This window comes from Scophthalmus maximus, chromosome 7 (genome assembly GCF_022379125.1).
Source record: "Scophthalmus maximus strain ysfricsl-2021 chromosome 7, ASM2237912v1, whole genome shotgun sequence".
NCBI lineage: Eukaryota > Metazoa > Chordata > Actinopteri > Pleuronectiformes > Scophthalmidae > Scophthalmus > Scophthalmus maximus.
Window position 1 is genome coordinate 17,420,674 of NC_061521.1, and position 26,684 is coordinate 17,447,357.

At 44.0% G+C, this 26,684-nt stretch overlaps 4 protein-coding genes across 8 annotated transcripts; 2 read left to right on the plus strand and 2 right to left on the minus strand.

Annotated features, from left to right (window-relative positions):
* Positions 1 to 83: 83 nt before the first annotated feature.
* rad52 (RAD52 homolog, DNA repair protein) lies at positions 84 to 4,376 on the minus strand. Of its 4 annotated transcripts, XM_035641391.1 has the most exons (12): positions 4,256 to 4,376; positions 3,996 to 4,073; positions 3,124 to 3,225; positions 2,828 to 2,921; positions 2,656 to 2,723; positions 2,347 to 2,465; positions 2,181 to 2,256; positions 1,855 to 2,081; positions 1,462 to 1,652; positions 795 to 866; positions 462 to 674; positions 84 to 376 (listed from the first exon to the last, which is right to left on the minus strand). In XM_035641391.1, exons 2-12 carry the CDS (start codon positions 4,047 to 4,049, stop codon positions 315 to 317), a joined length of 1,278 nt encoding a protein of 425 aa, XP_035497284.1. In that variant the 5' UTR covers positions 4,050 to 4,073; positions 4,256 to 4,376; the 3' UTR covers positions 84 to 314. The 4 variants fall into 4 exon arrangements, with proteins under 4 accessions (XP_035497284.1, XP_047189470.1, XP_047189472.1 ...); XM_047333514.1 differs by having other exon boundaries at positions 2,181 to 2,465; XM_047333516.1 differs by lacking the exon at positions 84 to 376 and having other exon boundaries at positions 533 to 674; positions 754 to 866; positions 2,181 to 2,465.
* Positions 4,377 to 6,138: 1,762 nt separating this feature from the next.
* Positions 6,139 to 14,058, plus strand: prr5a (proline rich 5a (renal)). Of its 2 annotated transcripts, XM_035641386.2 has the most exons (11): positions 6,139 to 6,264; positions 7,436 to 7,566; positions 9,479 to 9,604; positions 9,697 to 9,777; positions 10,283 to 10,331; positions 10,474 to 10,531; positions 10,642 to 10,733; positions 10,832 to 10,972; positions 11,584 to 11,719; positions 11,816 to 12,094; positions 12,205 to 14,058. In XM_035641386.2, exons 1-11 carry the CDS (start codon positions 6,178 to 6,180, stop codon positions 12,492 to 12,494), a joined length of 1,470 nt encoding a protein of 489 aa, XP_035497279.1. In that variant the 5' UTR covers positions 6,139 to 6,177; the 3' UTR covers positions 12,495 to 14,058. The 2 variants fall into 2 exon arrangements, with proteins under 2 accessions (XP_035497279.1, XP_035497281.1); XM_035641388.2 differs by lacking the exons at positions 6,139 to 6,264; positions 7,436 to 7,566 and adding an exon at positions 7,601 to 7,737.
* A 582-nt stretch (positions 14,059 to 14,640) lies between these two features.
* tmem60 (transmembrane protein 60) lies at positions 14,641 to 15,748 on the plus strand. Its single transcript, XM_035641402.2, has 2 exons — positions 14,641 to 14,821; positions 15,104 to 15,748. Exon 2 carries the CDS (start codon positions 15,158 to 15,160, stop codon positions 15,560 to 15,562), a length of 405 nt encoding a protein of 134 aa, XP_035497295.1. The 5' UTR covers positions 14,641 to 14,821; positions 15,104 to 15,157; the 3' UTR covers positions 15,563 to 15,748.
* A 1,183-nt stretch (positions 15,749 to 16,931) lies between these two features.
* On the minus strand, positions 16,932 to 26,590 carry LOC118314765 (lysine-specific demethylase RSBN1L-like). The gene is made up of 8 exons (XM_035641379.2): positions 26,076 to 26,590; positions 25,723 to 25,842; positions 24,501 to 25,219; positions 20,990 to 21,127; positions 20,718 to 20,860; positions 20,359 to 20,526; positions 20,001 to 20,112; positions 16,932 to 19,464 (listed from the first exon to the last, which is right to left on the minus strand). Exons 1-8 carry the CDS (start codon positions 26,566 to 26,568, stop codon positions 17,767 to 17,769), a joined length of 3,591 nt encoding a protein of 1,196 aa, XP_035497272.2. The 5' UTR covers positions 26,569 to 26,590; the 3' UTR covers positions 16,932 to 17,766.
* Positions 26,591 to 26,684: the final 94 nt, after the last annotated feature.

A 26,684-nucleotide genomic window follows, 5' to 3' on the forward strand; every position in this document is an offset into this window, starting at 1 on the left:
AATCAAATTTGATTTAAATGCCCTGAAAAGAAATGTTCTCAACCATGAAATATTTGACTTAATCAGCAACAAAGACGAAGGAATGAAGAAAAAAATCCTTCGGTTTTATTGATGAAGTTTGTGAGGTTTCTTGAAATTAATAACAAAAATATTTACAAAAATTATAGCTGACTGACTAATGTGACATTTTTACTTTTAAAACAAACCCACATAACAGCAGCAATTCATTCATTGACCTAATGTGAACACAATAATATTTACACAAAAATAGAACCATGTGTCTGGATTCTAGAATGAGCTGAGGACATGAACTCTCAGGTGTCCAGTCTGCGTTTCTTCATGTGCTGTCCTTGTCTGTACGGACTGAAGGATTCGTCTGTCAATTGAAAAGGTGGAAATAAATCAAAGGTCATAAAATTGAGCTCACTAACAAATGATTGACTTTGCTGATGGAACTTAACCTGGTCTTGTCTCGCACTGGTCCTGGTATTGAGGTTGGTAAGGATTCCTGTCCTGTCCTCTGCCATGTGATGGGCCCCCGTCTGGGGGTCTGCCCGGGGGTCTCTGGGGGGTCTTACTGCGTGTCTGCATCTGGTGATTCCCAGGCGTGCTGGGCCTGAGCCCACCCAGCTCCTCGATGCCCTCCAGAGTGACATCCCACATCCCAGGATCATCTGCAGAGGAAGACGAACCAGAGGTGAGCGAGGAGGCTGCTAAAGGCCGAAGAAAGTCCGGTTTCCTCACCTAACATACTGTTTAAGTATGTTGAGCCCTCTGCTGGCGGATTACAGCACCTGCTAAATACTCCTCCTTGCTCCCTGGTCCAGTCGCAGTGCTGCTGCTCAACCCAGGTACAACTTCATGACCTGGGGAATGGGAACAGCTTCTTAAAAACACCAAGGGCAAAGAACAACTCAAATATTGTGGTTCTCAAACTATCTGCCCCGAGACTAAATCTGGCCTACAAGACAATATCGTGAGGCTCTCCATGTTTACATTTATTTAGTTATCAGCCTTTTATTTTTAGAGTAACTATTCTGAAATGTTATCTTTTTCAATCTAACTTTATATATATATATATATATATATATATATATATATATATATATATAATGCTTTTAATTGTCATTCTAATCCTATTGACCTTATGTTAATGACGATGAACTGCCTCAGAGTTTGACAGATCGGTAACTCAGCCGTCTGAAGTGTCTTTATAAACATAAACCAACTCGGGTGTAGAAACTGGAGGACAGATAGTTTCAAGAGAGTTGGTAAGAAGTAATTATCTTTTGTGGGATTAAATGGTTTGTATTTATCTAAAGTCGAAAGCCATTAAGTCCAGGTCTACAAATTCAAACTGTAATTCTCTAGTACAGAAAAATCTGTCCAGGCAGTGCAGGGTAATCTGATCTTGAGACCGCTGCTTTCAACAATTAATTATTTAACACGTGAAACCCTCACCTCCACTGGATCCTTGTCCAGTAGTGACCTCTGCGACCTCAGACTTGGCTTGCTCCTGTTTTTGCTGCAGCATCTTGGCCTCCATCTCTTGCCTGAACTTCTGTTGCAGCTGCTGCTGTCGCAGCTTTCTCAGCTGTTTTGGGTCCGAGTGCGTTTCAGACCCGACAACGTCTGCAGAATCCATGGCAGGCCTGAGAGGAGGACAGGGAGAGCAGAGGTCAAAGGTGACAGATGCAGAAGAGATGAGGACGTTTCAAGAGGTTAAGTGTGAAGGACTGAGCATATAGCAGCTGGTAGAGCTGCCTGCCTTCTGATTCAAGTCAAAAAATCTGAAGATTGTAAGGCGATTTGGACAGAAGCAAATTGCAGAAACTAAAAATCAGTGCAGTTTACCCGTAGCTGGCGTTCTCACTCCTGTCGGGAGCAGGGCCGGTATGAGGAGTGTGAACTTCTGAACAGTTCTGGTTCCGGTCAAGGACTTGGGGCTCCAGCGACGTCCTGGCAGGACCGATCGCAGATGCGAGCTTTTCCTCTTTGACCAGACTGGAGAGCCGGGCCTTCTCCACTGAGGGCTCTCCCTCGGAGCGCTTGGTCCGGGCTGGGTTGAGAGGAGGAGGAGGCTTTGTGTGGAGGAGAAGTGACAAGATTCAGCAACCACAGATTTTCTGATTGATTATAAAAAACACTAAAAGCTCAAAGTTGTATGAACTGTATCTGACCTGTTTGGGGATCTTGTTTATGGCCACGAGGTATTCTTTGTCCAGGATGCAGTTTCCCAGGGCGTTACCGAAGCATCTCATCGAGACAACACAAATAAACTTCAATAAATCATGGCCCCAAATATTTTTTCTACATATGTAAGTATGAAAATGAAATTGCCAGTACTTCAGTGCTCTCTTCATGCCATCGGTGACAGCTTCCTTTCTCGCCTTTTCCAGTGACAGAGCTTTAGACTTCAGTCCCTCACTCACTCCGTAGCCTACATCCTCGTGAAATGACCCATCCTGGAACAAAGATCAGCATAAAACAAATTCATAATAACAATAATAATAATAAATTTCATTTATAGAGCACTTTTCATTGCTAAAAGCAATCTCAAAGGGCGACAAGTAGGGGTAAAGGATAGAGAAGACTTCTGGTTTCAATGAGATGATTTTTCATATGAAAATGTTACTAGAATCAACAGCATCTAACCTTCAGTTGCACTTTGATGAATGCACTGACTCCAACATAAAACTTCCCGTTGATGAGGTCTACAAAGTCTGTGAAACACAAACAAACACAGCGCCTGTTATTCTGTCTGTGTGGCTGCTTTGGCTTTTTGAAAACCGGATCACCTGGTTTCACCAGATGCTCTGAGTCGTACCGACGTTCTGCTGAGAGATCGAGTGAGACCACCCGTTGTATCCAAACATCTCATTAGCCAGAGTGATGACACGATGCCCTTCGACGTAACACACCTGTTGAATCCAGAGAGACGGCGGTCCCAGGCAAGTTACAGTCAAGTACTTATTCAACTTTTTGGTTTTACTCAAAGTTTTTTTTCCAGCCTGATTGGACTTGTTGGATGGAGCATTTAAATGTCTGTAACACTTCTACAGTTTAATGTGTACATTTGTTTCACAGCTGGAGAAAAACAGTCAGAGAAAAACAAGCCCTTGCCCTCTGTCCTCCTCCAGCCACTCTGGAGCTGATGTACTCTGGACCGAGCCTCTGGCGCAGAGCGTTGTGCACCGCCTGGTACTCCTCCGCTGTGTAGGTGAACTGTCAACACGAAACAAGGTGTAACACACTCACTAATGAAAGAGGGAAAATTCTACATCCAAAAACACGTTTACAATTTAATTTATTTATATTTCAGTTTATTCTTTGTTACCTAGACCAAGGGTAGAAAGTAGAGCTGCAACAGTTGATCAATTAGTAATCGACTACTAAAATAATCAGCAAATATTTTGATAATCGATTAATCGGTTCATGTAGTTTTTATGGAAAAAACGTCAAAATTCTCTGATTTCAGCTTCTTAAATGTGAATATTTTCTGGTTTCTTTGCTCCTCCGTGACAGTAAACTGAATATCTTTGATGTGTGGACAAAACAAAACATCATCTTGGGGTTTTGGGAAACACGATCGACATTTTTCACCATTTTATGACATTGTATGGACCAAACAACTAATCGATTGATCGAGAAAATAATCGACAGATTAATTGATTATGAGAATAATGGTTTGTTGCAGCCCTAATAGAAAGTCTCACTAACTCTCTCTCTCTCTCTCTCTCTCTCTCTCACACACACACACACACACACACACACACACACACACACACACACACACACACACACACACACACACACACACACACACACACACACACACACACACACACACACACACACACACACACACACACACACACAGCTGTTCTTAATCTTTCTAATTAATGACTTGAGCACACCTTGGTCTCGTGTGCATGAGTGAGTCTGTGACGGATCACAGGACGTGTGTGTCCCTGCCACACCTGTGATCCACCTACCTGACCGAAGCACCTGGGCGCAGAGGGGCTCCTCTCCTCGGGGTGGCAGGACATGGCTGCAGAGCTCCGCTGTGGTCTCTGGAGGAGTAAACAGGCGATAGCAACAGTTAACAAACTGAACAAACAACCACTGTCAGCTACTCTCTGACCCACCAACACGCACTCTTCACTGTAACCTGTTCACTGAAAGCTACTATTATGGGAAGTGAGCTAATACCACATTAGACACGACCCACTGTAAGTTAGCTCATATAACTCACCAGTTAAAAAATGTTTTTTTGAGTAAACCAACCGCAGAACAGGAATATTTGCGGCATTTCGGCTAAAACTACACTAAACTAAGCTGAACGCTTCCTGGTCTGAACTTCCCGCTCCGACAACGGGGGAGGAGCTTCGTTATGCTGCCTTCAGGACCTGTCAGAAAATCGGAACGTTTTTGCTTGTGACCTTTTTCTGCGTTCGATTTTTTTTTATTGCAAAGACAGTGTTCGTAGAATTTGAAGACGGGTTACACACGTTGTCAGTCTTTGTAGTATGAATGAAACGTCTGATTGCGTTTTGTTACCGCACCCTTTACTTCTCAAACACAGTCTTCAGCCAACACAGGTTTTGCTGTTACCATAGAAACGTTACTCATTTACGGAGAGAATTTTTTACAATTTTAATTTTTGACACTGGATGAGCTCTTCACGTAAATTAAATTATTTGTATTTTATTTTGAGAGGACACATGTTGAAAATGAATGCACCTTTACCTTTGTTTTGTTTTTCCTCCCCTTAGTCTTTCCATTTTTTTTATTCTGAACAGGTTGTGCAATTAGAGTCAAGAATTAAGAAATGTTATTGTCATTTCCAGATCACGTTGGTACATGAAAGGAAACGAAATTATGCACTCAGGTCCCGGTGGGGGGCACAGATAAAAAAAAAGAACACAAAAAGAACACAATAGAACACAGAAACTCAAATACTGAAGAACATACACAATAAATAGACAGTAAATGGAAGTTGTAAATAAGTGTAGGAGAGGTAGTATGAGAGGGGAATATGCACCATAAATAAACCACATTATGATCTGGTCTTATATTATCTGCATCAACAGATTAACTGTCACAACGTGCATGTAAGTGTCATGGCTGTTGTGTGTTTACCATCTAGGTTCTATTTGCGTAACAATAACAAGCAGCCACACATTTACTTGCACTTTGAGGATATGCATGTGCGTGCATCGGTTGTTTATAGGCCTGTTTCTTACTAATTTGCTCACGAGACTCATCATCACGACCCATGCAAATGTCGGATTAATCTGCAAAACGCCTGCAATGGCAGATGGCAAATACACACAACCGCATAGATTGGGGTCAATGCTGGATACTTTGCCCCAGTCTGCTGCCGCCTATTCTGATTAAACTATAATAGTTATATTGTCTCCAAGCAACATGGCCCACATTGACCTCATTCAGTGTCTGCACACCTGTTTGTACTGCTGCGTCGTTGTGTCAATATCATACTGTAGTTCTTGCTTAGTTTGTTTTGGAAGCTGTTTGGGTTTTTTTTGTATTGGGCCTGTGTGTGAATCTCTGTGTCAATGTCTCCCGAACGAGTCTGTGTTGTTAAGAGCTTGAGGGCATAAAGTGAAAAATTGCCCAGACATGTCCACTGCACTACTCTCATGTCTTTATGTTTTTCTTCTCTTGAAGTGGATTCCCTCCGGTTTTGGCCGCCGACCAGTTCACCACAGTGCGCGTCCACGTTGTGCATTGCTCGCGGCCGCGTGCACGCGTCCAGGTTCAGTTTTTGCATCTCGTCAAAACAAAGCGGGGGCGAGCCGGAGAGAGAGGGAGGGAGAGAGGGAGCGAGAGAGAGACAGAGAGAGAGAGAGAGAGAGAGCGAGCGAGCGGCGGTGCATGCCTCATGAATGAGCCCCCCTCCTCCGCGCCGTAGGTCGGACCCTTCACCCGCCTGCGCCCCGATGCCCGTGTGGGTGCGCAGCCTGGCGGGCAGCAGTCCAGCCGAGGAGCCCGCACAGTGAACGTTTCTACTACACCAGCGTCTCATCCCACCAGGAACAACCCGACCGGATCAGCGACGGTGAGCGTTCCGGCCACAGTGGGCGGGCAGAGGCGCATGACATACGGCAACTTTGTAGCCATTATGGTTCAGTTTCTCATCCAGGGGTGGACGAAATGATCCGCTTGCGTCGGTGTGCGTGTGTTGATGAGACGTCCACGCTGTCTACAGGTACATCGTGCCTCAGACCTTCATCCACACAGGTGAAACAAAGAGAAGAAAACATCCACGTACGCACGACTGGCTCCTACATTCCTGCCTGTACGATCAACGTGGACTGTTGATTGCGTGTCTGGACGATCGATCGGCTCATGTCGAGTAAACATGTCGTGCAGGGGGGGTGTGGGGGTGGCTCAGTGGGATTACAGTGGGCCATGAGAGCAATACAGACTATTAGAAATTAAGAGTGGTGTATCGATATGACTGTAGTCGCCCCCAGAAAGACGGGGAGGGGAGGGGGTGGACAACGGCACAGAGCGCCCAGACTGGCGTGGCGCGGCATGTCGGGTGTACAGCCCGTAGGCTCTGACTGAGGTGCGTGACGTTGCTCTGATGGGAAGACGCAGGTCGGAGCTCCAGAAAACACACGAGTCACTCATTGATCTCTCTGAATGGCCGGTGGCAGAGAGAGGGAGGCTCGTGTTGTGTCTTTGTCTGAGGAGTGACAGCCCAGACTGCTGTTCGCCCCTCTGACCAGGGGGGGGCGCTTCACTGGGTACAGTGCGTTTCAATGGGCAGAGTGGGTGACACCCAAACAGACTATAATACTGTAATGTCACACACACACACACACACACACACACACACACACACAGAGAGAGAGAGGACTATGATTACGTGGCTTAATAATCCACACTCACACTCATACTGGACATGCACACACATGCATTCCCCTTTTGTCCCTGATGTTATGCAGAGTGTGTGTGTGTGTGTGTGTGTGTGCGTGTGTGTGTGTGTGTGATTGTGTGCGTGTGTGTGTGTGTGTATGTGTGTGCATAGTAGGCTGAGCTCTGATTGCAAAACACTCTTCCATAGTGTTGAAATAACAGACACCGACAGAATACGGAAACAGAAAGTAGCCTGCGTATAACTACACAGTTTCTCCTGTCCGCCCTCTTGACCGCGTGGTTTCCTTAACATCATCGTGTTTGCCTGTTTCAGTGCGTTAATGTTCTTTATTTCATCCATTGTCTGAGAGTAGAGGGCAGCAGCTGGATGATGAGTGTGTCAGGGCCTCAGACGTTTCTCTTTGATGCCTCACGCTTCCATGAAAAATGTGATCTCTCCTGTTGGCTCTGTTGGCCCTGCTGACATTTCTACCTGAACAAAAACTTTAAAAATCCATCTCTCCATCATTTCCACCCTTGTGTTCAGATGCTTGATGGACTCCGGAGGAGGCATGCCTCCCGGCCCTCCCCCCGACCCCTGTCCCTCAACTTCAGCACCTTCTCTGCCCCTCCCCCGAGCCCAGACATGGACAGCGGCAGTGAGCATCCAATCAGGAGGTAGGACTCAGTTCCTGGGATTACCATTTCACAACATTCAGCATCGAGGAAAATGCACAAACTACTCATTAGCATTCATAATCATCCCATCATTTCTCGTCCCAGAAGATTTTTTTTTACCACCAGAGGTTTGCCCATGTGTGTACATATCATCACTTGCTGGGATGGAGGGTGAGTTTCTGGACAGTTTGAGTCCGAAGCCACCATTTCTTATTTTGTCTTCAGTCTTCACCAGTCCCTCTTGAAACTATGCAAACAGTGTTGGTCTTGGGATTTAAGAGAATTGCATGTCTCATAGGAGAGGATAGATAGATAGATAGATACTTTATTCATTACAAGCTGGGAAATTCCAGTGTAGCAGCAGCAAGTTTCACACAGCACACATTAAAAAATATATACAACATTTACACAAATAAGTTTAAAATATTCGAATTGCAAAAAATATAGAGAATAAGTATAATAAATGTAAAGAATTTACATAAAGTATTAAAAGTGGAAATAGTGCAGTAGTACAATCAGTTACCACAGGATGTGTCCTATGGAGCTGCACCAAGCGATGTTAGCTTATGGCTAACATCGCTTGGTGCATACATTTTCAAATCAGCATGCTAATAAGAACCCAGGGCCAGCAGCTGCTTAGCTTAGATTAGTTCATAAAGAGTGGAAACATGTAACTCTCAGCAAGAAAAAAATATATTTCTGCCTATGTGGCCATCCCATTTCGGGTCAGTCATCAGAAGTGCACAGTGTGCTGTGCAGCCAAACTTATTTCAAATCCACATCACGTTATGTTACTTTATTCTTAGTGTCATCCTAAAATCTACAAAGATAAACCAATTGTATAATTTTGAATTTCAGGAGATGTGTCCAGAAAAGACATCCAGAATATTTACTTTTCATGAAATGCTGCTGTCATAAAAAAAAAAAACATGCACTTCTTGGTTTGAATATTTAGTCCACTGTGAACATTGAAGCTTTCATGCTTAGCTTAGCTTTAGTTGCTCAGACCGGCCCGCACACAATATGTACTGTGTGTGATACTGTCAAACAGGGGAAGAGGTGATTTTTACAACCTTAAAGCTGTTTCAAGGGATATAAAAATGGAGGAACCTGAATTGATGCTCAAATATAGATATATATATATAGATATATATATCTATATCATTATCAACACCAAAAATCCTGTATCTAGTCTCATGTATTGTACTACTTTCTTACTTCTTGTTCTGCACCAGCTGTGTTGAAAAATGGGGAGCAGGAAAACCTTCTTCACTGCCCTGTATTGTGTCACTGCTTCCTATCCCTGTTGTTGTTGTTGTTAATACGCCGCATGACTTCCTCCTTCTCGCCCCCTCTGTGAGGGACAAAGTCCTGACTGCTTCAGTCTGCTTACACTGCAGTTTGTTTGGCATCTGCACTCCGCATAAATATTTCTTTGCATCAATGGCTGTATTGTACTGACAAGGGAGGCAGCCAGGGAGGAAGAGCATGCCCCCAGACGGTGCATGTGCTATTGTTTTCTTCTCTTCTGAGATCTCGGGCGGTGCGGTGACAACGTGGCCCACCTCTCGGCTTGGCTCCACCCATCCTGCACTTAACGTGCGGCCCCTCTCTCTCACTACGCATCATCCTGTCCTACTTCTCTCCTCCTCTGTCGCCGGCCACTCTTTGTCTTGTCATTGTGCTTTTTCTGTCTGTGTGCTCTCTTTCCCTAAGACTCACGCTTGCCTGTGTTCTCTCCCCTCCAGCGATCTCCTCCTCCTCCTACTCCTTCTTCTTCTTATTCTTCTTCTTCTTCTTCTTCTTCTCCGTGTCACTGTGTGTCACTTATCGCCTGACCCTCTTTCTCTCCTGTCAAATAACCAGTGCATACTCTTATTTCTCTCCTCCTCATCCATTTCTCCCTCATGAGGACTCTGCACCGGCTGAAGTTGATGAGCTCCCCCAGTCTCAGCGAGCTGGGGAAGAGTGAGAAAAGTTCACCCGAGGACAGAGGGGAGAAGCAGAAGAGGGCCGGAGCCAACGCCACCTGGAACAGGTACACTGAATAAGGTGCAAAAAAAAATATGGTGTTTAAATGCGTTTGGGACAGTAATATAGACCGGTTTATGTTTGCGTTTTATGTTGCAGCATCCACAATGCTGTCATAGCAGTCTTCCAGAAGAAAGGTTTGGCAGATAACGAACTCTTTGTCCTCAACGAAGGTGTCCGGTGAGTTCAGTCAGAGAAACAGCAGCACACAAACACAGCGCAGAAAAAAACCTTCCTTATTTTAGACTGTTGATGTCATTTTGTGCTATAATTAGTTTAATTACTGTCTGCCCTGTGTATGCTGACTGAATGATTTCTTGTGAATGAGGTTGTTTTGTGTGTGTGTGTGTGGGGGGGGGGGGGTAGGGTCATGTGGTCCAGCCAGATATCTCATTATCTTACCAAACCAGATCCTTCCCTCCCTCCCATCACACCAGCCCCCATTATAACTCAGTAAACACACTTCCATGTGCAGAAAAAGCCACAAAGAGATTCACACACATTTCTTTAACTACACAGCGAGATTCATAATGCACAGACACAGTGTTTAGTAGATTGGTTTTCGCTCTTAGGTTCAGTGCATTTGAATAATAACTTGCAGGTTAAAAACACATACACACACATTAAATCACTGCCAGCATATTGTCTTCTTTGTTAAGTTAATATCACATATTGTTTTTCTCAGGCATCTTTTGAAGACTGAGCTGGGGTCTTTCTTCACAGAATACCTTCAGGTAACACACCTTTGATATTAAATGAAAACTTTATTCAGATGCGTGAAACTCACCGAATATACCACAGGAATATTAATTGTCGAGGGCACTACAACAGTGGCCATACATCCATTTGTTCATTATTTTTGTCTTCCTGTCATAGAACCAGTTGCTGACAAAAGGCATGGTGATCCTTCGGGACAAAATAAGGTTCTACGAAGGTACGACTGCTGTAAAAAAACTAAATATCAAATATATTGCAGTTAATGTAGCCAGTGACTTGAGCTTTAATCAACTGTCTTTTTGGCTTGTTCTTGTTTAATCGACGCAGGTCAGAAGTTGCTCGACTCTTTGGCAGAGACGTGGGACTTCTTCTTCTGTGATGTCCTCTCGATGCTGCAGGCCATCTTTCATCCGGTTCAGGTACACAAACCTCAGAAGACGTTTTTTTTTGTGTGTTCGCTGCCCAAAGGACACATTTCTAACAGCTCTTCTGTTCTCCCTGTCCCTCCTGTTTGCAGGGTAAGGAGCCCTCTGTCCGACAGCTTGCTCTGCTTCACTTCAGGAACACCATTGTCTTAAGTGTTAAGTTGGAAGACGCCCTGTCTCGACCTCGGGCCCGTGTTCCCCCCTCAGTTACACAGATGCTGCTTATTCTACAGGTACAGGCCTGTGGGCGCGAAGGCAAACTTCACTTAACTTGTTTCCTTTCTCAGTTTTTTTTTTTATGTTTCTGTTCTCAATAAGGGAAACCAGTACTAAATAAATTAAATTAAATTTTAAAAAATGTTGTGCCTCGAGCTCGTTGAATGCCAATGAAATGCAATCATCAATTAGTGTAATAAATTAAACGCATCTGTGAGACTCTGAGGAAAACAGGTTAATGTGTAACAATGGACCTGGATCTATTGACCATTTAAAATGATCTATTGACCATTTAAAATGAATGAAAATCATGTTGTCAATTGCATGTCAAAGGTAAAGAGACTGACTCATAGCCCATTTTATTTTCATCCCTATTCATGATTATATTTTTTTATTGTTTATTTTTGCTCATCGTTTGATCTAGAGTCTAAAAAAGAAAAAGTTATTAAAATGATGCTGATACTAGATAGAGAAATGCTCCACATTGTCACATTTGAGCAGCTGCAGCCATAAAATATTTTTGTACTTTGACTTTATACATAACTTAACATCGTCATTGATTATTCTTTCTAATGGAGCATTAAGGAGCAGCTGTAGCTCACACTCAGATGACTGTGTTTGTGTACAGGGGGTCCACGAGTCACGAGGTGTGAACGAGGACTACCTGAGGCTGGAGTCTTTGGTTCAGAAGGTGGTCTCGCCGTATTTGGGCACCCACGGGCTTTACTCTGGAGACGGTGCTGAGGCCAATTGTTGTGTTTTGGGTGAGACAGTGTGTACATGAACCCAAAAGCAGAGTAGTGATGGTGTTTGTGGGGCACCATTTCTTAATCTTCCCTTCTTCTCCTCTCGTCTTTCAGAGAAGCGTTTACCATGGGGCTGGCCCAAGACGACGGAGCAACCGTCTAAAAACCCTGTGGTACGATCCAAGAGCTACAATATCCCTCTTCTGCTGACCCCGGTGGCTGAGTATGACCCAGATGCCAGCTCTGTTGGCAGTGGAGGAATTCGACGCCACTCGGCCTGTGAGATTATATCATGCTTGGAGGAACAAGGACTGGCCTACGCTGACCTGGCTCCAGGATCTGAACTGTCTGGCTCCTCCTCCAACAGGCTGTGTGTGGGCTCTCACTTCAATGGTATGACAAAAGGAAGGAGACGTCTGTATCCATCATTCTGTGGGTTAGTGTGTAAAAACTAAAATCATAATGTAATAATCCATAATTATCCACATCCCTGTCATTCACAGGCATTGGACAAGCAGGAGCCAGTGCCATGGCCTTGCCTCGTTCGTCTCCCGCCATCCTTCCCCTCCTTTCCTCAGGAGCTCTCCATGGCACTGAGGCCACAACAACAATGACTGATCTCAGTAAGGGTGCATCGTCCTCACCGCCCAGTGAATCATCCAGCCCTGAAACCATAATTGGACAAGTGCTTGAGTCTGCAGACTCAGACTCAGATGGGATATTTATTGATTTCCCTTCTCACTCATCAGAAGCTATGGGGTACAGTCGCGAAAGCAGGCAGAGCACTGTGTAGGTACATACGTCAGTGATCTGGGACAATGATTAAAAAGAAATCATGAAACCACATCTTCCTTTCTCACTGTAGTGAAATCCTTGTAATTCTAAAAATGGCATTTTAAAAACTCTTAACAATGCTTTCCAACAAATTCATATCACTATTTTCAAACATATTACTAGGGTTCCTTCACAAATCAACATGTGCACTGTAGTTTTTGTTTTTTTAAACAGCATTACATATATGCACCATCCTGCTGCTGTAAGTACTCACATGTGCACAAAATGTGTATTAATTGGTTTCTATATCAAAACTGCAGTGTCCAGTACTATAAGAACTCAAACTACATTATATATTTGTGACCTGTTTTAATGATTTACATCTTCCATTGAAACAAATAATGTTCAGGCTGAAAGTCACAAATGAGCTGGATAAGTTGTGAGAGATGGATGCATTGTTGGTTTTGATCTGCTGACCATAGCAAACTATAGATTATAACTAGCCTTATCCTGTAACCTTTAGAGAGGAATCTTATCCTTCAACGGAAGACAACATCAGAAAAACTACCACGAGAATGGCAGTCAGTAGGTCGCATCCCTCCGCCAAGGCCGTACAATCCTACACATGATTGTATACTTCTTATAGTAGAAATGTAAAAGGAAAAAAGAAGTGGTCTGACAAGCGAAATTATTTATTTGTCAAAAAAACTAAGTCCTTAATGGTGGAAAATCAAGATCCATGCATTATTCCCTGAAAATGTATAAAAAATGTTGAAAACTACACTATTTTGCAATGTTCAAGAAAGTGGAAAAAAACTTGATCCGCCCCTTAATCTGCAGCCACACGGAAATTCAACAGCTTCTTGCCAGGTCCCGTCCCTCCACCAAGTTTGGTGCAAATCCGTTTTGTAGTTTTGCATAATCCTGCTAACAAATTCTAACAAAATCTGTCCTTGGCAGAGGTGAAATTGGGGTTACAAGGTTTTCACACATCTTTTCTGAGGAGACAGATGTTGCAGCCGCCATAACAATGGAAAATTGTTTGAAACTTTACATATAAACCAAGGATTTGTTTTGGCAGAAACAAAGTAATGAGGATTTCTGCTCTCTCATTTGTACGCCATCTTATGAAAATGTTGATTTTTTTTTTATTGTCAGAGGTGAAATTTCTCTTCTTCAAGCAAACATCAGTGTGACAGCATTTCGCTTTTCTGTTTTAGCTTTGTACAGCAGGCGTTTCAGAAATATGCCGTTGTTCATTGTTTACAATTGACAAAGACATGAATATTTTGACTGAATGTTGTCTCTCACACTGTATTTTGCACAACCACTACCTTGTAAATACAAAGTCCTTGGTTGGTTTTTAGGACAGCTCGTTAGTGTAAAGTCAGCTTTTACCTTGAATTGAGATTTTAATAAGGGCTTTTTAACGGAATCTTTTTCAAACGATGTTTTACCTCAAGCGTTTTGTACTTTACTTTTTTGACAATCTATGACGTCTATGGAGTTGTACTTTGTATTAATTTGTTATACTAGCCCAGTAAAAAAAAAGAAATAAATTTTAGTAATGTTTAAAAATGTGAGTTATCTCCTTCTATTGTAAATGACAGATTTATTTGGAATGGAACGGTTCCCTTAATTCATATTGCCATGTTTGTGAATAGCCTTATACAATGATTGACTGGTTGGTTTTGGATCAAGTAATGCTCTATAAAGCCAACTAATGTCAAAGCCTTAGCCAGGATTTTAAAAGTACTGAGTCCAAATTGACCCAACTGTAGTCCACCTCCTACTCGTCCCAGGACATTTTGACCAGAAACCATAGAGAAATGAGGATTTTTTTTATATTTGTAAATGTAAAGAAATTAATATAACCACCATTTGGGAGATTGAGCTTGGAAATAACACATTCTTAACTCTGGGTCCATTCACATATTGGTTCAGTTGTCATGGGGGAGACATCTTGTAAGTGGACTTTGTATGAAGATGATTAGTATTCATTTATTTATTTTAATCTTTTCGGACGTTGCTGAAAAGATCCCGGCGTCCTCATTGGCAGCATTTATCCAACAGAATTAAAGACGCTGCTTTTGTTTTGAAATGGCGTTACCGGAATCAGTGTCAATTACCTAACAAAATAAAATGCAACCCCTGATAGGAAACACGCTTTTGTTTTGATAATACTAAAGCGGAAGTGTGTCATTTACCGCAGCTAAAGCGAGCTGCTCTGTGGTTTTTCCTCCTAATCGTTTGTTTTTTTAGCTGCCGACACTGGTCTCGCTGGTGTAGAGTTCGTCTTTCAAACGTCGTCCTCGAGAGAGTCGGTCGACTCTCCCGGTGAATGCGGTATGACTCTTCGAACTGTTTCTATCGGGGTGTCGTAAGTTAGTTGACGCTTGCTAACAAACACTAGCCTCAGATCTGCTCTGATGCTAAAGTGGAAGTAGGAGGATTTATGAAAAAAACATAACACTAGTGACGGCAAGTCTTAATTGATGACCATATCCTCTCGTGTGTGTGTGTGTGTGTGTGTGTGTGTGTGTGTGTCTGTGTGTCTGTCTGTGTGTGTGTGTGTGTGTGTGTGTGTGTGTGTGTGTGTGTGTCACTATGGGGCTGTGTGCTGCTCAGTCCTCTGTCTCTCTGGGTTGTGGGTGCCACTGGCTCCGTGCCAGTCCTCTGTAGATGAAGATGTCCCTGGCCCAGCGAGTGCTCCTCTCCTGGATCTTTTCCCTGATCTTCCTCATCATGCTGGTGCTCAAGCTGGACTCCAAGATCCACTGGAACTGGTTCCTGATCTTCCTCCCAGTCTGGACCTTTGACACCGTGCTCATCCTGATGCTGATCGTGAAGATGGCGGGACGCTGCAAGCCCGACTTCGACCCCAGGGACGGGGAGCAGAGCCTGAAGAAGAGGCTGTGGTACCTGACGGCGCTGCTGCTGAAGCTGGCCTTCTGTGTGACACTGTGCGCCCACCTGGAGAGGCACATTGACATGTGGGTCAGCGTGGTGTGTGTCCCCCTGTGGGTGCTGCTGGGTGGGGCACTGGTGGAACTGGGACACAGTGTTTTCCACTACAGGAGGGACTGAACCTGAGGACTCTGCAGTTCCTGATTTAGGACTGTAATATATGGGACATGAACGTTTTACACTCAGGTTTTTCGAGCTATATCAGAGCTGACACAGACCGTATAAAGCACATTGTGTATCAGGCAGACACGACTGATCCACATTAAACGCCATTTCTGTCAATGTTGTTATGAAATTTAACTTTTTCTGCTTCAAGCGGCGTAAGATGAAGAAGGTTGCCAACTCGAATGGGCCCGAATTAGTTTTACACACTGGTTTACAGGTTTTAGATATGAGGACAGCTCAACTTTGTTTTGGCCTTCACATTACTGCCTTCTGACTCATCTGTAGGCGACAGTAGAAACCAAAGTGAACTGTGAACTGTGTGATCCAAAATGTGTACGTCTACAATTCACCTCTTCACTTTTTGGGGAGAAAACATACACACGTACCCACAAATGCAGCAATTGTTTGCCATGTCCATGCAACACTTAAACTAGCACTGCGTTCAGTCTGCACTAGCATGCACTTGTGGGCCACCGAGCCACACAAGATATGTTTGTGGAATCACTATCGTAAAGTATATCACTATGGGCATTAGTGTGTAAACATGTATTTTGTTAATACTCATCCCAGGACGTCCCTCTGCCACTGACACAATTTGAATGTTAATCAGAACGTTCTATTGTCATTTGCACTGTGCAAAGACATGTCCTTGTCATTTTAATTGTAAAATGCTAAATATATTCTATTCTGCTGGATGAAAGGCCACACTCGAAAAATGGCTATTGTTCCCAGAGAGAAAGTTAAAGGGGCAGTAAGATTTTAGTTTGTTTGATTTTTTTGACTGCATTGGTCGAGGCTTGAACCCCCAGCCTCGGGAATGGGAGACGAAAGCCCCTGAGTCGTAGCGTCTGTCACTTGTACATCTCTTAAAGTGTTTGGGAGTGATGTTTAAAAAACTGTGCAGTGTTGTGTGGTGCCTTCCGCACCATTTTTTTTTTAGATTGCAATTTACAGAGCCAGGGTTGTGCCGAAAAAACTGAAATGCAAAAATGCTTTCTGCCCCTTTAATGTAATGAAATTAGCAACCCTTTTTAGCATTCAAGTAAAAGTTCCTATCTGGCTGATTGGAACGTGTACAGATATCCTGCCACAGACTTAAGTGATGAAGTGAATATTTCTGACTGACTGACAGTGACGCCATGTTTTGTGGTAGTAAATCCATTAGTTTACAGTGTTGGACGTGAATATTTCTGTGATGAAGTGAATATTTCTGACTGACTGATAGTGACGCCATGTTTTGTGGTAGTAAATCCATTAGTTTACAGTGTTGGACATCTCTAGACCCGAGCAGCAAAAGAAGCAAAAACATAGTCATTAACATCGATTAAGTCAATATTTTGAACCATTTATTGAGAAGGTTCTGATCAGAGTATAAATCACACTACCAAGTCTTATCTTAGGAAATAAAATGTATTTACAACAATCTTTTCACATACATTGGTTTCAAATAAAAACAGACCGTAAATAATATAAATAAGTTCTATGGAAAATAAAACTTGTCTTACAAAAAATATATGCAATTTCTGTATACATTTTCTCACATTGGTGCTAATAACATCTATACTGTACAGTTTTGGTACATACAGTATCATTTACAGCCCTGTGAGTCAAAGTCCAGTCTGAAAACAACTACTTCCTCCGGTTTTGGAGCGTCATAAACAACAAACCCCATCGTCTAAAGTAACAAAGGATTTTCAGCAGGAGCTCTGTGAATTGCTGATCATTTTTATTTAATTTTTTTAAACAGTGAACACAGGTAAATTCTACAGCAGGGAGTAAGAATGGTTGTTTTCAGATTGGCATGTCCAGTACCTAAAATAGGTGCTTTAAGAGAGAAGCTAAGTAGTGCACAGGCACTGACACACGGGTCACATTACATTTTGTATAGAGCCTACATACATTCGCTAACAAACGTAAAGTGAGCTACTTAGCTTACATTCTTAGGCACTGTTAAAATACTTGGGAGAGTACATCCTCGTTTCTCTACGTCACTGGAGTGATGTGGCCGTGTCAGCAAAAGTAATGGAATGCACCCGCTCGTCTATTACAAATTAGAAAGACCAGTCCGTGTCTAAAAGGAAGGATACAATTTCAAATATATTAACAAAACCTCGGCATACATTGTACAGTAAAAAATAGAAGACTAGACATCGAGACATTCATAGTAGTAAGTCTTTCTCTGTGTGGGGCGGGTGTGTTTTCAGGGGCTGTTTTAACAAGTGCTGCGGGGGCCGAGTGTCCTGTAGGGGCGTGGCAGGTTTTCCCTGCACAGAGTCCTTTGTTCTTGGTCCTTTCGAGGGTACAACTGTCCGACTGTCGGATCCAGGCTTAGAGGAAGAGCCTCGAGAGTCACTGTGATGGTGGCTCTTAGGTCGACTGTCCGTGAAGGAAAGGGCGAGAGTCTGATGAGCCTCCATTGGCTTAAAAAGGTCAAAGGTGATGAGCGTCCGTGGTGGTTTATGTTCTGGCGGCGTGGGACCAGAAGATTTCTTCCTCTCATCTTTACTGCTGATGTCTTTGTCCTTCTTTCCTTCTTTCTTAACCTGAATACTCGCAGTTTTGGGCGTTCCCGCCTTGCTGTCTTCTCTCCCCGACTTTGCCTGCATACTCGACGTGTTGCTCTCCTTGCCCTCCCTGAGCCCGCTCTTCTCCTTCTTCCCGTTCGAAGACTTGTGTTTAAGCGAAAAGGCGTCTCGAGCCTCCTCTCTGTCCGGCCGCAAGTGGGATGCAGTCAGTGCTCCTGCCTTGTCTTTATCGAGCTCCTTCTCTCTCTTAACGTGGGGTTGTGTCTTCCCGTCCCACTCCCTGGCCCATTTCTCATCTTTCGGAGCGTGCAGGGAGGTTTGAGAGGCTTTGCTGCCCTCTCTTGTCCGCTCATCATCCTCTTTTTTCCGTATCTGAGGCAAAAGCGGCATCGATGTTCTACCCTCCTTTCCTGGCTCGGCCTTCACTTTATCATGCTCTCTCATCCGGTCTCTTTCTCTATCCTTGTCTTTGGCCCTGTCCTTTTTATCCCTCTCCTTCTCTTTACTCCTCTCCTTGTCCTTCCTCTCCTTGTCTTTAGGCCTATCCTTTTCATCTTTCTCTCTTTTTCCTTTGTCTCGATCCTTCTTGATCGGTGGCGTGTTATAAGTAGTTGTTATACTATCTTTAGGTCTCTCTTTTAGTCCTTGACCTGACAGAGTTGTCTTTTGCTGCCTCTCTTCCTCCACATTATTCACCTTCCTAATTTGCTGTAGTGACTTTAAGGATGAACTGTCCACTCCACCCTCCTCGTGGCCTTTCTGCAGTGTCTGGCATGTGTCTGCACCTCTAACTTGCCCTTCCTTACTTTCCCCCTTCTCATCATCCTCAGCTTTAGGCTCCATTAGTGTATGAGTCAGTACACCTTCGTCTCTCTCCTTTTTGACAAAAGGTAGAGACTGTGTCGTTGACAACTCCTTCGTCTCTGCTCTGCTCTCTTGCTCTTCCTCCTTGAAAATCTGTGTTGGTATTTGTGAGGGTGGCCCCTCCCCTCCTTCGATTTCTTCTCGCTCCATCTTCATCGCTCTCTGTACAGCAGGGTCACATTCCTTCCCTTCCATGTCCTCGTCTTCTTCCTCCTCTGTGATATGAAGTGTGACCTCTGTACGTTCACATTTCTCTTCCTTCACCTCTTCCTCCTTCTCTTCGTGTTGGTGATATTGTTTGAGTCGGATATGCCAGGCCAGACTGCAGACCGCGGACACCGTCTTGAACTGGTGGACAACTCCTCTGGGGATGAAGTAGATGTCATCGTGGTAAAGTTGGATGCGGGCGTATCGGATCCCCTCCCTCCGTAGCTGGTTCAGCTTGGCATCATCAATCCACTGAACACACTAGTGACAGGAGGACATGAAAATGTATATATTTTAATTTTTCCAAAGTAGAAAGAAAAGAACAACATTACTTGATTTTTTTTTTGTTCACCTTGGGACATGGCAACAACAAACTATCATCACAATGCAGATAAATGAAAGTCAATGCACATTTATTTGGAGTATTTCTTCCCACATGGTGACTTAAGGCCATCTTTTTATTTCCTGTCAGGGACATTTGTCTGTTTAGCTGCTAATTGCTGCACTTTGTTCAGCGACTAGTCGCTAACTTTGTCAGTCTGCTGTTTGGTGTTGAGCCGGTAGTCTACAGTGGGTTTATCAGTGCTTTTAGCTGGAAACCAGGTTGATGAGCACAGTGAGAGTAAACCAAAACAGTCTAGTATGCCCAGAAAAAAGTGACCACATTACTCATTTGATTTAACGTTTATATAAACATATTGAAAAGTGAAGCTTTAAAGAATGTTTGACAAGCACACATTTCTATCTGCTGCTGCTGCTGCAGCATATGACTGTCGTGACGTATAAACCTGACCAACCTGAGACAGCGGGGGCTCGTGCAGGTCCAGCTGCAGCCTCATGACCACATCTGGGAAATCTCCAGCGTGGAAACACACAACGTCTTTGGTGATCCGGGCAGGAAAGTCACTGCTGTGAGGCAAAACATAAAGTACTGTTTACTGGTCTGAGTTAAATCTGAACACAATAGATAATATTCCCTATATATATTCTTACATTAAACTTTATTCATAAAATTTTTTTGTGGCAAACCAAAAGTATTTTAGAAATTATATGGGCAACGTGAATGTCAGGTTATATCTAATCCAAAAGTGCACAAGTGAATGTTATGTGTATGTTTTTTGTCACATGGCTAAAAATGTGCCAGTGTGTACTCACTCCTCTCCGCAGCGCACGGCCTTTAGCACACCGACAGCAGCAGTCGTCTGTCTCTCAAACCCCTGACCGATGTGATCGGCGTGAGCTCTCGTCCGGTCCTCAAACAGCATCTCGCGGGGCTCACTGGCTCTGGGTAGATACTGCAGGTTCTTTATCTCATTGGTGGACCTGAAATATATTTATTTACACCAGTAAAGTACCTGAACATGTAGCATGTGCAGGTAAGAGATAACAAAGATGAAGTTTGACTATGTCAGCTCCACTTGAAGTAATTTTCCTGGTTTTACAAACGAGGATGCCGGTGAGAGGATACCACCTGTGCACTGGTAAACATTTAACCACTCAATATTCCCACACACCTTTTCCTTTTGAAGGGCGACTTTGGCATGTCTGCCAAGGGGATCATCTGTTCTCCAGGTCTGACCCACATGATGGGGCCGTCGTCGCTCTCCGTGGGGCTCTGCAGCCGCAGACTGGAGAATGTTCCCCAGGGCAGAGTCCGCTGCAAAAACACAGGGTGAGAAACTTTAAGTGACATAATGACTTGCAGCCATACACAGGGGGAAAAAAGAGACAGATGTTCACAGGTCCTCTAGCCATGTGTAAATACACACAATATAAAAACACTAACCTCCAGAAAGGGAGATTCTTCTAACATGTTGATGAACTCTGGGAAGTAGTCTCCGACCTCTTCGTCCACAGCTCCGACCAGACTGACCTGCCGCATGGCCCCGGCACGGTATGTTCCCTGGGAGTATGTTCGCTTCACCTGCAGCAGAGGACCACAGAAGAAATGGGTCAGACTTTAAACCAGCAGGTATTGATAAATCTTATTTAATCAAATCTACCATTAAAAACAACATGTAGTCAACTGCCAGTTAAAACATTTAAAAAAAATTATTTGTCATCTTGTTCTCCAGCTAGCAGAGGCCTTAAATAGAAAAAAATGGTGAAACAATGCACTTGGCAGTCATCATTGCAAACAACACTCAGCAGTGAAAAAGGCAAGCTCCACAACTTTTCCTGCCGGCTAAATTAACTTGTCCACTTCAACAGTGTGAAGAGGATTTCACGAAGCCTAAGAAAATCTCATCAACCTTTATTATGTCTCAGAATCAGAGGGATCCACTTCTATGATAATTTTGAAGCTTAAATGTTTTGCCTCATCTTACTCCACTGTAATATACTGCAGGGCTGGTTACACATTATAAAGGAAGGACCTTTAAAAAAAACAACAACGATACTCTGCGATCACATTGAGGTACACCTCTACAATCTAATTCAATCCAGAACGACAGCACCGCATGAACATCTATCTTTGCAAACATTAAAATATTCTGTTCATGGTGAAATTGTCAGAAACGTTTGCACTGTATATGCAATATATACACATTACAAAGAAAGCTGAGGTCATCATCTCACTGGACTTCCAGCATTGTTAGTTTAACTTGTTACCATCAGGACAGAGGTTTTACTTCCTTTTCACCTCATCGACATGTCAACAGCTGCACGCTACAGAAAGGTACATCCATGTTACTGTATTTCTATGTTACTATCAACAAAAGTTATGAATTACAAGCAAGACAAATTGTGTGATCTGTGTTAATGGCTGCATCACAGGAGATGTGAAAACAACAGTGGGAACAGTTGTTAGCATAAAGGCCTGAATAAAGGCTTTGCAGCTCGGGAGCATGGCTAACATTGTTAGCATAGCCATACCATGCTGAGTGTAGCCGACAGACTGTATAAGATTAAGGCGTAGCCACCGTTTCTTGTCTAACAGCAGCAGCGTGGTGGGCAGGTCACAGGTATGTTTACTGTGTTTGCTCTAATTCTCAAAATGAGAACAGAATACTCCCAGGGTCTGTGACACACAGCCTGCAGGAACAAAACCCTCAGGCCACGTGCACAAGAATATATTCTAGTTTTAAATCACTTTTCTACGTTACTATACTCCTGCTGATCCCAATTCTATTTTTAGTCTATATGAGCAGAAACAATGATACTAGACACTGACATTTGCTACCTGACTGTTTCATCAGCCACAAACTCAACTATCAGTAGTGAACGCAAAATAGATACCAAGTTACAAGCGTTTCCAACACTTAAGTCCAAGTAAAGAAAATCCCAGTCTTATTTTTCACCATTGCTGTTCTTTGGGTTGTAGCATTTTCTGCAACCAAGCAACCTGCAGAATAAACAGCTTCCTGTTTAAACCTGCACACGCACACCCAGTGTACGTAAATGGCCATGCGATTTGTGTTTTCAGGTGCGTTAGAAGAACGGAAGGCCATAGTCTCTTGTACAGTCGTAAAAACACACATCTGGAAGAAAATGAGTGTGGACGAAACTTCAGATGTAATTGTGCTACAATATTAAAACTTTTGGCCTATTGAACCGAGATTCACAATAAAATAAATGTAATACTGTATCCAATACTCCTGCGTGTAAGTAAATAGACTAACACATCATGTCAGTCTAACAGCAAACAGTCACTCACTTCATTCGAGTAGCACTCAACATGTCAGCTTCACCATCACTGTTTGCTGGTTTGGAAAATAAAAGTCCACTCTCCCCATCATCGGCTAAAGAAAATATGCTGTTGCATCATGTTTGATTTCACCGAGAACAGTCACAGGATAAAATGCATCGCCTGCCTTATGTTGGTGGTGAAGGAAACCATGATGCCAGACAAGTTGAAGCAATATCCGATTACAAAGCTCGTGGACTATCAGTGAAGAATAATTGGAATAAATAATTTTATGTTTGCCCGACCAAAAGCAGTTCTCTTAATTTCTAAAAACATATTGAAATGATGTCAGAATACAAGCTGAGGTTGGGGTGTAGAACTGATATGATTTGATATTTTTACCAAATGATGACATCTTTTTAAAAAAATGTTGACACATAATTTAACAAAGACCGAATTAGATTTCTTCATCACGTCTAGCATAATGCAGCCACTTGTGACATAAGGAGATGTATGGTAATTATTAGTAAAAGCAAAGCCCTGGTAATTTTTTTGGCATTTGTGCCTCATTGTGATGTTTATGTATTTCTAACTAAGTCGTGTTGTTTTATAAAAGGTTATTTCTACATGCTACACATGCTTTATAAAAAGCCTTGACTGGTGGTAATCATTTAATATTTTGGTATGTGAATGGCAAATTTCTATTTATATCTTGTCAAATGAACTCCTATGACAGGATTTTTAGACTCATGGGGTAAAAGAGAAGTCTTCTAAACCAATTCAGAATGAAAGGAAAGTGTTTTTAGAAATAAATCAAATAATACTTTTGACAAATTTGGTGAAAACAACTATGAAGATCAGTAACAATTGCCACCAACTGGAGAAGTAAAGCAACAACAACAACATGAGCTGACCGGGGTTACAATGTTTAAGTTCTAATTCTTTAGAGAATGCTATATAAAATACACGTACATATATAAAATATGACCCTGTACAATTGGCTCTTCTTCCTTTTTGGGGAAACTTACCGGTTGGAACATGTATGATGGAATTAATCCTATTTTAGCATTTTACAATGTGTCGTAGCTGCAGGTGATCAGCTGAGGAGTGGATGGAGACCGAGGCAGGATAATGCATATTAATGCTTCCGTGAATATTAAATAAGACAAAAAATATTTTGTTATTTCCACAAAAGGGATCGTTTTTCATGGAGTTTTTAGGGGTCCCACTTCCCAAATACAGACCTAGTTTTTTGAACTCATACATAGGTGACCTTTTTTCAGCACTACCTTCAGAGACTTCAAACGTAAGGTGTTATAATTGCCATTGAGAACACAGGGCCAGAAAAGTTTTTCAAAGAAACCAATGATAAGTGACAACTGATGACGTGACACACACACCCTTAGGGCTCACAGCTCCACAACACACCATGGACGCTGAAACACTTTGAACACGGGACTGAACGTGGCTAAAAGCAGCGTGAAAACATCTACCCAGCAACAGTCTGGACAAAGACTGAGGCACGGAAAAACTTAAAGAAGCTGTTGATGTGTGGTTGTAGCTTGTAGGAAGGTAAACTTCCTGCTCACACCTCCTGACAACAGACTGACACAGAGACCAAGTGGACAGTTCAGCACGCCTGACACACAAAGCCTTCGCTCAATACTCTCACCTGAGAATGGAAGTTGGCCATGGTTGTCGTCTCTATGTCCTTCTTTCCGAGCACCTCCATCTTCACCGGTGCGTTGGGGAACTTATAGGAGAAGTAGTCCAGGAAGTCTGGGAGGTAGGACGCCGCTCCGTGAATGATTCCCATCACAAAGCTGGCGGCCTGGCCGTCTTCCTCGCTGAACGACAGGGTCACAAACTCCTGAGCGAAGCGCTGCATCTCCGCCGGAGACAGACCGGAGAGCTGCTCGCTGTAGGCGTGCGCCACGGACGCTCCTCCGTTGGCCTGCTGCTCAATGTGGATCAGGCGACCAAACTCCAGTCCGGACAGGCCCGGCGCTGGCGTACAGTGGAGCGGGGAGCTGTAGCCCAGCCTGTCCCTGACCATGGAGGAGATGGAGGCGGAGGTAGCGGTGGCAGTAGCAGGAGGATCTTCGTGGTGTTGATGTTGTGAAGTGGTGGTGGCGTGGAGGAGGCTGCCGCCGCCGTCGTTGCTGCTGCTGCTGCTGCTGCTGCTGCTCTTTCCATTAATTCGACTGAGGAACTCGGGCAGAGCCAGAGACACTCCCGAGCACACCGTCTGGCACGAGCGGTGGTACATTTTGGGTCGGCTGTACCTCTCCTTCACCCGCTCCCCATCTTTGTGCTTCTTTTTCTTCTTCTTCTTGAGCTTCTTCAGCAGGAGGTCTTCCTCTGAGCCAGCTTTGAGCTTCTCCTTCGGCTCTGTGGGTGAGAATAAGATCAGTACAATGTCAGGTATCATGTGAGAGCAATAAAGTGTAGCGGAGGTGGAGATTTCAAGTAAACCATCATGTACTTGACGCAGAACTTTGAAAACTTTGAATTAAAGTGAGGACATTTGTTTGCGAACGTTATACTTAATGTGCCTGTAAATTTAAATGTTCCTAATATTTCTGATTGGCCCTTCTCACCGCTCAGATTTGACTTATTTTGTACAAACACAAGAGCTAATTTTATAACATACATACATACATTTTGTGTTGCGTACCTTTTGGCTCGTTTGGTTCGGTGTAAACAAGAAAAGATGGAATAACTCCTCCACCTTTTTAAAAGGTGTACGAGGAGAACAGATCGAAGCAAAGAACAAACTGCATGTGGCCAAAACACATGGACGAGACCGATGTAATTCAAAGTCGAACCAGAGTAATGGAGAGAAGAACCCGACTTCTAGCCCCCGCTGGTCCGGGTCACATCGGATCTCATACCTCTCTGTGGAGGAGTCGCTTCTCCGTTCTCTCTCGCAATGTCATGCACAGGTGGCAGACTGTGATCCTTCCAGTCTCTGCTCTTCTTCTTCTCTCGGTCCTTCTCCTTCACACGCGGATCTGGGGGGGGGGGGGGGGGGGGGGGGAGTGTTCACACACATTACTGGACAAGAACAAACATTTCCACGTGCATCACATCTCCACCTGGGCCTAATACACACTGGGGCCTGTGGCACAGAGCCTTATGTAATAATTCAATAAATATGTTCTATTGCCACATCCCTTCGCGTGTTTTGTCGTCTTATTATGGGATGTTGGCCCGGCCGGACGCGGCGCTGCCCGTGGCGACCCACCTCTCTGTAGCAGTTTCACGTCGCCGTTCTCGCTCTTTGTACGGCAGCTAGCTGGGCTCAGTCGCTCCACGGCCGCGGGGGAGCTCCGCTGCGCCTCGCCGCCCTTCTCCTTCTCCCGGTGTCGCTTCTCCTTCGCCTTCTTCATCTTGAGCGGCGAGGCGAGGAAGTTGCTGATTTTGAAGATTTTCCGGGCGGGAGTCGCGGGCGCCGCGGCGGCGGCGGCGGAGTGGCTCGCCTTGGCCGGGCCGAAACTCCATTTCGCTGGGCTCCCACAACTCTGCTTCCCGTTGTGTTTCTCCCCTGCGCACACCTCTCCGTTCACTTTCCTGTGCTTCAGGCCCTTCTCCTCCACCCGGACCTTCTTGGGGGGCGGCGGGTAAATGTCGCTGGAAGACTGCGGTCGGCTCTCCGGCGGCCGCTTGGCTATCAGGGGTTTGGGGGAATTTGTTTTGCTGTTTGCTGCGAAATGCATGGAGTCCACGGACTCGGCCATCTTGGAAGTTTCTATTTTTTACGGTCAGACGTAAGTGGTGCGTGAGAGCCAGGCCGGGGGCGGGGCTTGTCGAGCTGCGTCAGACGCACGGGGGGCGGCGATTGGCGGACGGGAGT

What these genes read in the sequence shown, in the direction of transcription:
- rad52 (XM_047333514.1), bottom strand. Translation starts at nt 4,049, where the DNA reads ATGTCCTGCCACCCCGAGGAGAGGAGCCCCTCTGCGCCCAGGTGCTTC. An exon ending in TGGCTGGAGGAGGACAGAGG is followed by an intron (nt 2,922 to 3,123) that starts GCAAGGGCTTGT and finishes TGGATTCAACAG; the next exon opens with GTGTGTTACGTCGAAGGGCA. An exon ending in CAAGGAGGAGTATTTAGCAG is followed by an intron (nt 675 to 794) that starts GTGCTGTAATCC and finishes CTTCCTCTGCAG; the next exon opens with ATGATCCTGGGATGTGGGAT.
- prr5a (XM_035641386.2), top strand. Translation starts at nt 6,178, where the DNA reads ATGATCCGCTTGCGTCGGTGTGCGTGTGTTGATGAGACGTCCACGCTG. An exon ending in TCAGACCTTCATCCACACAG is followed by an intron (nt 6,265 to 7,435) that starts GTGAAACAAAGA and finishes CCTTGTGTTCAG; the next exon opens with ATGCTTGATGGACTCCGGAG. An exon ending in CAAAATAAGGTTCTACGAAG is followed by an intron (nt 10,532 to 10,641) that starts GTACGACTGCTG and finishes TAATCGACGCAG; the next exon opens with GTCAGAAGTTGCTCGACTCT.
- tmem60 (XM_035641402.2), top strand. Translation starts at nt 15,158, where the DNA reads ATGAAGATGTCCCTGGCCCAGCGAGTGCTCCTCTCCTGGATCTTTTCC.
- LOC118314765 (XM_035641379.2), bottom strand. Translation starts at nt 26,568, where the DNA reads ATGGCCGAGTCCGTGGACTCCATGCATTTCGCAGCAAACAGCAAAACA. An exon ending in AAGAATCTCCCTTTCTGGAG is followed by an intron (nt 20,861 to 20,989) that starts GTTAGTGTTTTT and finishes GTGTTTTTGCAG; the next exon opens with CGGACTCTGCCCTGGGGAAC. An exon ending in GCCGTGCGCTGCGGAGAGGA is followed by an intron (nt 20,113 to 20,358) that starts GTGAGTACACAC and finishes TTTGCCTCACAG; the next exon opens with CAGTGACTTTCCTGCCCGGA.